At 36.3% G+C, this 12,502-nt stretch overlaps 1 protein-coding gene across 3 annotated transcripts in view; it reads left to right on the top strand.

The window, feature by feature from the left end:
• foxp3b (forkhead box P3b) overlaps positions 1-12,502 on the top strand; it is a 24,610-nt gene extending 12,108 nt beyond the window's left edge. For all 3 annotated transcript variants that reach the window (XM_073867867.1, XM_055168660.2, XM_055168661.2), the window contains exons 4-14: positions 1,145-1,277; positions 2,017-2,125; positions 5,266-5,350; positions 5,442-5,546; positions 5,642-5,729; positions 5,968-6,042; positions 8,473-8,611; positions 9,256-9,332; positions 9,637-9,738; positions 10,046-10,167; positions 10,488-12,502. In XM_073867867.1, coding sequence (XP_073723968.1) covers positions 1,146-1,277; positions 2,017-2,125; positions 5,266-5,350; positions 5,442-5,546; positions 5,642-5,729; positions 5,968-6,042; positions 8,473-8,611; positions 9,256-9,332; positions 9,637-9,738; positions 10,046-10,167; positions 10,488-10,554 — 1,101 coding nt within the window. In that variant the 5' untranslated portion in view covers position 1,145 and the 3' untranslated portion in view covers positions 10,555-12,502. The remainder of the gene's footprint in view (positions 1-1,144; positions 1,278-2,016; positions 2,126-5,265; positions 5,351-5,441; positions 5,547-5,641; positions 5,730-5,967; positions 6,043-8,472; positions 8,612-9,255; positions 9,333-9,636; positions 9,739-10,045; positions 10,168-10,487) is intronic.

Raw genomic sequence — 12,502 nt, 5'->3', positions numbered from 1 at the left:
TATTTGATGTGTGTGCATGGAAATTGCATCAAACTAATTTTTTTATTGTTAAAGATGCTCTGATCTCAGGCTGAATAACACTTGTCAACCACATTCTATCGCTATCGCATATCCCATATCCTGTTCCTGGGTTGCTTCTTTCGTGCATGTTTTTGCAAAATGCAAAGTGTGTGTGTGTGGTTTCCTGATGGGTGGGAGAGGTTTATGTCTTGTTTAGACAGACAGATGTCACGCACCTTTTGTACTTTGCATTGTTTTTTATCATACTTAGAGAAAAACGTTAGTTGGTCGCTATTTTGTGCGAAAAGGAATGATGAAAAAGCATTAATGTAAGGCTTAAATGCACTGTACGGTGTGTTGCTTTGAAAAACAGCACTTACAAAGTGCGTAAATGTCTTCATAACAGAGCTGAAACACGCACACTTTTAACACCTTTTAACATTTTTTGTCATCCTCTTTCACATTCTCACAGGGAAAACCCCAGATTTGATAGGGTTCCTGAGACTCACATTCCTTGCACATACCTCATTTTTTCTTTTATGAATGCAATTTTAGTTCACACTTATTCCTTATAATCTATAAGATCCCCATCATGTTTCTTTAGCCTCCTCTGGTCTCCATTACTCAGGTTTCAGATTGGAAACCCAAATTGTTGGTACAAAATTGAACGTTGATGATTTAATTTCTGTAGCCAATAATTCACCACAATATACTCTTCGTGGTTGGCCTAAACCATGTTTATTCTCGCTGCAAGTGAAACTTTATTGAGTAGAGTATGGGTCGTGTGCAACGAAGATAGTTTTGTTTTGTGTAGAAAAGTAAGTCCATGTTGGAATCTGCCTACTTTGGCTCACCACTACCTAGTTACAGACACATTCACTTTCAAAACCAAATATTTAAAAAGATGAGGCTTTTATTTTGCTAGATCCGACAGAGAAATAATATAATTATTTTTAGCATCACTTTTTTTCTCGTAAACGACAGCGTCATAACAGAGCCGTGTCCTATTTTTGGGTTCCCACCAATTAGTTTAGAACCGCTTCTTTACTTATCACATTTTGTGGTTTTCTCAACACATATTGAAAAGCACTGAAATGAATGAACACAAACAAAACTGATCTCTGTGTGCTTTGATCATTTGTAGGATGCCTCAAACTGATAGAGAGAGTGACAACAAAGTGGGTGGGAAAGAAGGTAAAGAACAGCCAACGCTAAAAGAAGAATGTGATGAATCTCCTGTGTTCAACAAAACGCGTGAGGAACACCATTCTTCTGAGGTACAGTCTGTCGATTCACTTCTCATCTGACATTTCTTCTTTTGTACTTTCTGTGAGCATATCTAATATTGGAACACATTACGTTTAAAGTTTTTAATTTGTGTTGTTTCAAAGACACATCATCTCTTCGTAATTCTTAACTATTTCAAGCGGTGGCTAATTCGTATAAATTCATATTTGTACATTTTATTGCAATCTTCTTGGGCACCAGTAACTGTTTAGGGGTGGGTTTAGGGGTGGGGCTTCATTACTGCTTTTATTCTAAAACATTAAACAAATTCATATTAGCACTTTTTAAAATAGTAGCAAATTCCTGTGAAATGAGGCTGGATTTGACATCAAATAGCAGTCCACGATTTTTCATTCAAGTTAATAAAGTCAAAGTTAAATTGCATTGAAAACATTTACTAAAATGAACATGAACGCCTGTTGCTCAATCAAAAGTGACATTTTATTTAAAATGATTTATTTCAGCTTTGCACATTAAAACACTTTGTTAAAATTTTGTTTTAGTATTAGCCATTTAAGTTTAATTTTGGTTGCAACCCTCAATGAAAACTAGTCTTGTTCTCCAAGTTTACCTTCAAACATCTCATCAACTTTAAACATGTGCTGGTACACATATCAACAAATTAGTACGAAATTAAAGCTTATAGCTCTTAGTTTCTTCCAGTGAATAGTTATTATTTTGAAGAGTGTGCTGACACGATCCTCTCTGTTTGTGTGTGCATGAGCACAGAGAGCTGGTGATGAAGAACGGATGCAGTTTTTGCAGGCGGTGTTTCAGAATTCTCAAGTCGGCCAGATCAGACCTTCGGTTCTCCGCTCTACAGCTTTCCTGCTTCAGGGTTTGTGCTCCAATGCTTTATTCACACTTACACTTTTCCACAATTTTCTTTTATATTCTATCAATCAGTTAACATTGTGGAGCAACAGTGTTATCAAGTTGGCATGTACTACTGCGTGTGATCTTTTTAAATGTTTAAATGGCTATAAATGAGAACAAAAATTCACAAATTTATTTCATTTTTAAATAATCACTTTTATTATACCGTGTTTTGTGTAGTTTAAACTGTTTTAGGCTCAGTGTTTTTGAAACTGGAACTTTATTTAAGGGGCCTTTTGGAGGGTCTCACTGGGTACTCAAACTATTTTGACTTGGTCTCTGAAAATAGTTTCTAAACACATTTTAAATGTTAGAAACGTATTGCAGAGTTAGATATTTAAACAGTTTTTCACCATTTCTGAGTTCAGGTGGCTTGATGCAACATGATCTCATGAGAGTATGTGTATTTTTCTGTAAAGTGTGGTTGTACACACGTACATTTATTTATGTTTTCATACACACTGAAACATATAATATTGACGTATTGACCAGACTAATACGTTAATTATTTACATTTTAACAGCTTTACAGATGTATGATTTGTACGTATTCCTATTTATAAATATTAAAATTGCGGGCATTGGCATTTCTTACTCACATTATTGACATGTTTTCAGTATTTTCTGACTTCTTTATTCAAGACTGAAGTGTACAAGTACAAGTTTATTCATTTACCTAATGAAATAACTACATATTATTAAACAAGACTAGACTTTAAAACTTTAAAATGAAATGCATTTTTGTAATCATTGAACCATTTTGTAATATTTAATTTATTTGCCATGACACACAAAAGGCTTTTTCTCCTATGCAGCTCTTACAATAATTACACCAAAACACAACATAAATTCACAAAAGATGTTAATTTTATCCATTTGCTGTAATCCACATCTTTTGCAAGGAACATATTCAGATTCAGCCCTTTATCCAGCAATCTTGATTCCAGTTCTCAGCAGCGACTGTAAACATCAAATCTTGAATTTGTTATGAATTTAAATATTGCAGCTTTTACGACACAGCTTTACGACACATAACTTTACTACAGTTACATCAAATGCTCATTGGCTTTTGCTTGCTGATTTGCGACACTGCCGTCTTTTAGTCGATGTACTTTTGAAATTTGAAATGTGCGCCTTGACAGAGAGAAGCTGGATTAACGTTTTCGTGGATTAATAACTTTAATACTTCATAATACTTAAAAACTTTTGTACTTCATATACTCCAGAGAGGACCGCGGCTGCAACACATCGTCATTTTAACTGCTTTTGAAATTTTGCAATAAATAAATAATTGTGATTTGACTTGTTTGTCTGTTATGTTTTTTTTATTTCTAACAGTACATGATTTTAATAAACTGATTTCGGTAGGTTTAGAGGTAGGACTCTATGAGCAGCATAAAATATCTTCAAATGCTATATTGTTACTGTTACAAAAATTTTCCTACATATTTCTATTCATTATGTTGCAGAATATAAAATAATACATTACGCATTTTTTGTTTATAAAATGGTTTAGGTTATGGTTTGGGTAGGGTTATGGTGGGGACATATCCCATATAGCAAAAAAAAAGATTTTTTTAGATAAAATATATTTCAAAAAATGGCAAAAAAATATTTGCTGAAATATATTTTTCACCAATATATTTTTTGGTCATTTTTGTATATTTCGAAATATGTTTAAACAAATAAATATATTTTAAAGCATTTAAAATATATATTTATCCCTCCATATATTTCATACGAAGGAAAATATTCACGTCGCATTGGAAGAAAAACTTAACAGGTTTGAATAGGTTAAATTTAAATATTAAATATAACTTCAAAAATATACTTTACATAATTAACTTGTATTTAACATTTAAATAGTCATATATTTTGGCCAAGAAAACATTTCTTGCAATATGGGCTGTAAAATTAGAAATGTTTTTGCTCGCTCTTGAAATACATTTTGAAATATATGTTAATATATGAAGGTTAAAACTAAATAGATTTTCAAATTCAAAAATATATGTAATCAGGCTTTACTTTATAAATGTTTGAATTGAATTGAAATGTATTAAGCATATTTAAAAAAAAAAAATTTTCACCAAATAATTTTTTTCTGAATCGCAAAAACTGTTAAAGGGAAATTATACAACAGTTTTTATGGTATAAAAGATTTGTAAATGGGTTTGTAGCTTTAAAACAAAATAGTGCTACAATTAAATGTTGCAAATACGTCTACATTGTACACTTTGTACAAAAAAGTAAGTTTTGTGTTTTTGAAAGTTACATATTTTACGTATTAACAGTGAGAGGAGGCTGCTCGATGATACACTTGAGCCACCGTACATGGCCCCACCCCTAAAAATATCGCGAGTATCCATTGAGGTTAAAGCAGTATTTGAAAGTTGAAAGAGACTGCAGCTTTCCCACGAGTGGGCGTGGTTTCAGGACCGACAGCAGACACGCGCCCACCATCTGAGAGGGGAGAATTCTGCCTGTTTTTCCAAGATTTTGATAACTTATTTATTTACTTGCCGTTTTTTTCCATCATTCAAATTTGTTTGGGTGGTTAATAACACATGTATATGTGGTGTGACAGACATTTAATATCAGACGTTACAGGGACTTTAAAGGAGCTGACTCTAGCAGTTATCAATATTGGAGATGGTTTGATCCCACGCCCCTCTCGGGTTGCCAGACACATACAAGAGTGCAATTGATGATGGAAAGCATGAGTTTATTTTCTCATTTTTACATTTGCAATGGTTTTTGTTGTCTGCAAATTACAAATCCTCTTGTGTAGTTTTTTTTTATAATCAATCTGCGGCTCGTTTTTAAACCAGAGGTCATATTTAAGCAATCGTGATAACTGGCAACCAAGCTGTCAAATGACACTATTAGTTAAATTGTCAGTGGGCGGGATCACACAGACCAAAACAAAACACATTCCGACCCAAAATGTGCATTTCAATAAGAGAATAACTAGCTACAGCATTGTTTTTCAGATGCGTGAACTCGATGAGTATTTTTTGTAGTACAGTCAAAAAACCTACATACAGCTCCTTTAATGTGTTCATTTAAGTAGGCTCCTCACATGTGTTCACTGTCTCGTTTTTAGCAAATGAGAGCAATCCAATAGCCATGAGCAGAAGAAAAGACACAGATCACAATGCAAAAATTTCTGTCCAAGCTGTTGAATCTAGGTGGGCATCTTTTCACTGCTGTAAAAATATTATCTAACAGTATTGGGCGTTTGTCAAGTACAATCTAAGACCTGTTCTGAATCCTTCTAAGTGTCATCCAATCAGAGATGGAGAGTTTGACCTCTCTTTTTGTAAATGGACAATGCCGTTGGCCTGGCTGTGATCTACTCTTTCCCGGGTATTCACTTTTTCTGAGGTAAGTGTGTATGTTTTTCAACGCCAAAACATCAGCAACCCACCCAAATATCAATCAAATGTTTTTCTCATTTTAAAATTGTTTTTTTTCTCTAGACACCTAAACAGAGACCACAACAAAGGAGAGAAAACAATTGCCCAATGGCGAGTTCAGCAAGACCTTGTGCGTCACATGGAGAATCAGGTATTTAGACGTCTGTCACTGTGATGTAGTTTCATACAGAAAGTGCACACGCAAGTCACACTGTAGGTATCACTGATCATCATTAGTCATTATGAATGAGATATAAGAAAGTGATTCATGGTTTCAATGGTTTTGAATCATTACAGAAGAGTGTGAACCCAAATGAATCTTGGTAAAAGTGGCTTGGGAAACTCACTGGTTCTTCTGTGCTAATACGCTGACACCTTCTATATTTTAGCTCATTCAAGAGAAGCAGAGACTTCACGCCATGCAGATCCACCTTCGACTGTTTGAGTGCCTCTCAACGCATACTGTAAGTCTCTTCAGAAGAGATTTAAAGGGATAGTTCACCCAAAAAATAAAAATTAAGTCTTAATTTACCCTCATGTTATTCTAGACCTGTATGAATTTCTTTTTTTATGAATCCATTGACTTCCATACCAGGAAAAACAAATCCTCACCATATTTTTTCAACATTTCTGCAGTTTCCTGCTATTGCTCAAGTGGAAGAGAAGTTTACCCTAAAAACTTGACACATCAGTTTACATTTGTATACAGTTTTTAATACTATATACAAATTTCCTGTATTTTCTGGATGTATTCTATTAAAGAGACTGAAGGGGGTAGCACACCGGACCCACAGCTCAGCGCAGCGTCAAGTCGCTTCTAAGACAACTCGGAGGTATCATACTGTAAGCCAGAAGTGCACATTAAATAGCGCGAGCTTAGTCAAATAGCGTCTACTTCAAAATGCAAAATATACGTTAGCAGCCAATGTTATTCGTTAATGATTCGGGACAAATATGATATTATGTAATGTTAAACTATGTGAGTGTCATGGCGCCACAGAGATTTGAGCAACTTCCTGAGACAAAGCTGGGCGCCGCGGACAGGCGCCACCTGTCGGTGCCGGTGTGCGTATACTCACAGAAAACAGTGTTCGATTTTTTTTAGAACGGCGCTGCGTGGCGCTGCACGTCTGGTGTGCGACCCCCTTGAGAAACAATTATATATGATCACTATAACATTGCAATTCCGCCTCATTCGGACGTCTAGTTCGCGCAAATGAGGCGAATTGAGCGTTGCCGCCGGAAACGCGCAAGTTAAAAAATGTTAACATTGGCGGAAAAACATGCCGCGTTAACCAATCAGGAGCTTGCACTAGTAGTGACGTGATTACAGGAAGCGAGTCACAGAAGCCCCTCCCATGACGCAAATTTACGCGTGAATGAAGCGAGTAAACCCCAAATGTTCAAGCGGCAAACTAGACGCGGTAGATGTGAATTTGACGCCTCAAACGCGGCTGGTGTGAACCCAAGACTTTTGTACAGTACTGTTTTTCTAATGCTTTTGTGTAGCTTGGTGGTAGAGCATTGTGTTTGTAGCGCAAAAAGTCACGGGTTTAAACCTAAGGAACACATACTTATAAAAAAGCTTGTTATGCACTGCAAGTTATCACTGCAATGCTATGGACACACCAAACGCGGAGCATCGCGTTGCTCGCTCTAGATTACTCACGGGTAGGGGTGTAACGATTAATCGTGCAAATGCACGTTTTCTCAATTAATGTATTTTAATAAATTACGGTGAAATCCCGGCACATCCAAAAGCCAGGGGGCGCTCTCATGCAGAAACTCCCTTTGTGCCACAGAAGAAGTAGCATTACAAACGCTATTCCAGGAAATGTCTACAGGAAAATTTATATCGCTGTTCTTCAAATTGTTTCAGGTATTTTCATGATAATAAAGAATATTTTGAATGATTTCATTTAACGAGTGTTGCTTTTTTAAATGCACGTTATAAACGACTCCGACTCATAATGATTTTAGATTGATAAGGACTTCCTACTGACCAAATGCCGTAGTACAAGCTGTGCATGAAACACAATATCGCAGCCTTGCGATTCAGAATCGATTTCAGACAGACATTTTTAATGGGACACACGATTAATCGTTACAGCCCTACTTGCGTGATTTAACTTTGTGTCATGCTTATTTTTCACTTGAATTATTTCATCTTGCACGAAGGCGCGTAACGTTTGAGGCGAATAGCGGGTGTTTTTGCGGCAGTCGCGCCACCCAATTTGTGTCATTCGCATCGCCCCACGCGAGGACGCATCTGATCGTGTCTTTGCATTGACTTTGTATGTAATCTACAGAAATCCTCAACAACCTTTTTTAAATGTTTGTTCCCAGAATGCTTTGCATGAGGCTGTAATTTTAGTTTTATTCTGTAACGATAAAGACTTGTTAATGTTTAATGTTCATTTAACTAAATTTATACCTACGGTTAGTTACTGGCAGTATTTTCTACTGATTTTTACAGTGTAAATTAAATTCTGAATTGTCTGATCTGAACAATAATACAGTTTACAGTACTTGCATAATACCTGTAAACAGTTTGCTACATTAGTTTAACGCTTAAAAGAACCTCTAAGCACCCTTAGCAGTACTCACTTAAAGAATCCATAAGATAACCATCATTAGAAAAAGGATTTCAGGCACTTTTTAGTACAATATAATTTACAACATGACTATGCCTAGAGCTTCTCCTAAAGTTACTTCAGTGTGGCCATCTAAGAACCCTGAATGCTTTTCCTGGAGCTCAGTTGCCCAAAAGTTATGGGTTTGATTCCCAGGGAGCAAACGTGCTGATAAAATGTGTAGCTTGGATGCATTGTAAAACACTTTAGATAAAAGCGTATGCAAAATGCATAAATGATGACTTGTGTGTTCACAATCAGGTTGTAACTCCAGGCTGGTGGAGGCCACTTGCACTCAACATTCCCCCAAGGGGTGAGGCAGATGGCAGGACAGAAAGAGCTAATGAAGCACCAGTACCACAGGACTACTGGCACATACCCCCACCACACCTGCTGCCAGGTAAACCAGCTAAGAGTCCAGTATACACATCCCACTGGCACCCTTAAAAAATGATATATCCATTTTAAATGTCTAGCTCAATCGAAAACGATCTGAAGTGAAGAAAAATACGTTTTACACTGTTTACAATGTAAAGGCCACTTTCATGTTCTGCTTATTTCCTTTCTTTTGTTGTTGTTGATGTTGTTGACCAGACAGTAGAAAGTTGGTCGCTACAGTTGAAGTTGTGATATTATATATTTCCTGCTGTCACATTTGCTATACCTGTAGACCACAAAGATTGCCTAGATCTGGTCCAAAAGTAGTGCACATGGTCTCAGCTGGCGCTTTTGCTCAAAAATCATCAATTCTGCATGCCTGTAAACCACAAAGATTGCCTAGATCTGGACCAAAAGTAGTTCACATTGTCTCAGCTGGTGCGCTTGCTCATAAATCCTCGACTCTGCATATGCAGGTATTGCGTAGTTTATCGAAAATGACTGACTCATATGTGTTGCCTAACTCGGCAATGCCTTTCGCACTCGCAGCAAAATACATAAAGTGTCATACATGATCTGCAATGCACAAATGAGTGTTTGTGGTCAATTTCCAAGAATTATTGTGTAATGATGTGCGACTAAACCATATACTCTTCTGCTTTGCAGAGTTTGTTAGCAGTGTCGAATACTACAAATATGCCAATATACGACCTCCATATACGTACGCTTTTTTAATCAGATGGGTAAGTACGTTTTCAATTTAAGTAAATATAATTTGAAATAGAGAGAGACTTTTAGAATTTGTGTGCTTTTAAGCCACACCACATTATTCAAAAAATTCAATATACAGTATTTCTTTTATTGTCTATGCTTATATATAAAAATTGAAATTGTAACATGGAAAGGAAAACCAATCCAAAAAAATTTCCATTTATCATTAATTCCTAAACTACTAAATATGTTCATCTGAACGATATGAATGTTACTTTCAAATATATTGAAATGTTAATATATCCCTCATTCACTATTTATTATTGATTTCTACAGTCAATACTGGAAGCCCCAGATAAACAGAGGACGCTTAATGAGATATACAACTGGTTCACACGAATGTTCTTTTACTTTCGTTATAACGCTCCTACATGGAAGGTACTACACATGCAAATTGTTATTCAACCAACTAACCATCAGCAATAGATCTTATGCATCACAAAAAAGTCTTTTTATATTACTGAGGTATCATTTTACTGCATATTAGGTCCACTATTGAAAAATATTAAAAGTTTTTACAAAAAAGTTACAGAATTTTACAGAAAACTTTGGGACATTATATTGATCTCCACTTGGTGGCAGTGTTGATATTACCAGTTCATGCTGAATTCAGAAAATGTCAGAATTTCTCTGAATCCTGCATGTGACTAGAAATTATGCTTTTTGTTTTCTTATAATTTATTAGAATGCTGTACGGCACAATCTCAGTCTTCATAAATGCTTTGTGCGGGTGGACGGGCGGACAGGGGCCGTTTGGACAGTGGATGAGGAAGAGTTTCAGAAGAGAAAAGGGCAGAAGATCAACAGGTCATCCTATGTTATTCCTTTAACTTTAAATGAACAAAGCACATAATGAGATTCAATGTAATCGATTTAAGCATGTACAGTACAGTAATGTAAAATATTTTTTCATTTGGAGCATATATTGGATTAAGAACTGCAGAAAATTTTCTTTTAAATCCCTGGTCTTTTAAAATGAGGGTTTCCGTGATGAATTTAGGCATCACTAAAACATTTTTAACAGTGGACGCAGTTGAATTTCTTTATTCATATTTATTGATTGTTTCAAATGTAGACCTACTTGGACAAAATGAAAAGTTTCCTGAATGAAGTCTCATGTTTTGCAGGGATTGCTCTTTAAAATGGCCAACACCCTTCTTTCATTCTCAATCCAATGATGCCACAGATTTATAAGTGACAACACAGATTCTCAGTGACCCCAATTTCCTACTTTAGCATTACCAGTTTAGAAAAATTGGGGTAGTTTCCCGGACAGGGTTTAGATTAATCTAGGACTAGGCCTTAGTTAGGACATTTAAGTAGTGGCAGCCGGTGACTTCTTTTTTCGAGGGCGCTTGATGCGAAGTTCGTCACAACATGTATGTAGCCTGTCATGTGTGTGGTTACTTTTTTCAAAATATGTGTTCTGCACATATGTGTGCATCACGTGTCTTGTCAGGGTAGGTGGCTGCTGCAGACGCATGCAGGGGTTTGTAGTAGAGGAGACGCTCGCGATTGCCAGATACTATAATCTCATACGTAATCAGAGTTTATTGTTAAGGGAGTGTCTTGCGTGTATTTTGTGAACTTGAGCGTCTCTTTTATCATAAACGGTTTTGATGCGTGTGCAGCAGGCACTTGTTTTGAAAAAAAAAAAAACACGTGATGCACATGGTTCACATGACGCAACAACACATATTTTGAAAATGCAAGCAACACACATGACACTCCGAACACTTATTTTGAATTAGCGCCCCTCGGATGAGCAGTCACAAGCCGCCATTGCATTTAAAGGCGGAGTCCACGATGTTTGAAAGCCAATGTTGATATTTGAAATCACCTAAACAAACACGCCCCTACCCCAATAGAATCTGGACCTTCTGTTGATAGACCCGCCCCACACATACGCAACCCGGCAAGGATGTCGGTTAGTAGACACGCTCCTTACTGCTGATTGGCTGTAAGTGTGTTTTGGTAGTCGGTCCGTCTCCTTTTCCAAAGCGTTTTTCAAACATCGTGGACTCCGCCTTTATACAAGCAAAAAACAATACAAGTGTGCATCTTTAAGATATGATATATGTTAGGATATGTCAATGCAAGGTGTTTTTAAATTAAGGCCGCTCATGCATTTTAGTATGGGACTAGGATAGACCATCTCTGGGAAACCGCCCCCTAAACTTTTTAAAGGTGACATTAATTTTGCTTTAAAAAGAACTACTGTGTTTAAATATCAAATATTTTGTGTCTAACAATCCTAAAATATCTATTTCATTCAGTGTCTTGCTTATTGCTAAACATTGCATTCTAGCTATTTATGTAGACTGTAACGATTTTATTATTATTTTTTTTAAGTGATTATAAATTACTTGAACGAATGCTAAAAAAAATAAAGTACTATTTAATAGCAATGGTGTTCCTATTTAAACCAGAAGAGGGCATCTGTGTGTGTTATTGTTCATGGGTATATTTTTGGGTGTGGTAATTCAGTAACAGTGCGTGCGAGGACAAAAAGCATCACCGAAGCTATAAGGGAGAAACAAAGACACTTGATCACATGAGCTTTTTTTACTGTAAGTTTTACATTGTTTAGTTTGTAACTGACTCTTGAACACATTGCACTGTTTATTGAATCCCACTTGCTCCACTAATTCCATCTTTTTGAAGATTTTTTGCTTCTTGTTCCCATGTGGACTCTTATTTTGTTCAGCTTTTTACTTCATCACCCTGTACATGTGCTACAGTTGAGAGGTGGAGAGTCAATAAATCCTCTGTCTTGCTCCCCCATGCGCATTTCTGTTTTGTCCTCCAGTTTGATGGGAACACATCCATCCCTCATGAAATCTGTGCTTTTGTGTCCTCTGCTGTCCCAGGCTTTTGTTCAGCTTCACATATCAATGTCACTCTTACCCACAATAGCAGTGATTGTGGCACTGCATTCTAGAGAGGAAAACAAATATTTCTTTACACCAATAAGGAAATCTTTTTTTTTTTACATTTTTGCTTAAAGCTGTGCTTTACTTTATAGGTGCTCCTTGTCAGCATTCACTTTCATTTCACCTCCTTAATCTCTCCTCTGTTGCATCATGACCAATACCTGTAATAAAAATGACTTTTTGAATAAACCAATTGTTTTGAGTTGTAA

This window comes from Misgurnus anguillicaudatus, chromosome 5, assembly GCF_027580225.2.
Source record: "Misgurnus anguillicaudatus chromosome 5, ASM2758022v2, whole genome shotgun sequence".
Classification (NCBI taxonomy): Eukaryota; Metazoa; Chordata; class Actinopteri; order Cypriniformes; family Cobitidae; genus Misgurnus; species Misgurnus anguillicaudatus.
This window is presented reverse-complemented; position numbering and strand designations above follow the sequence as displayed.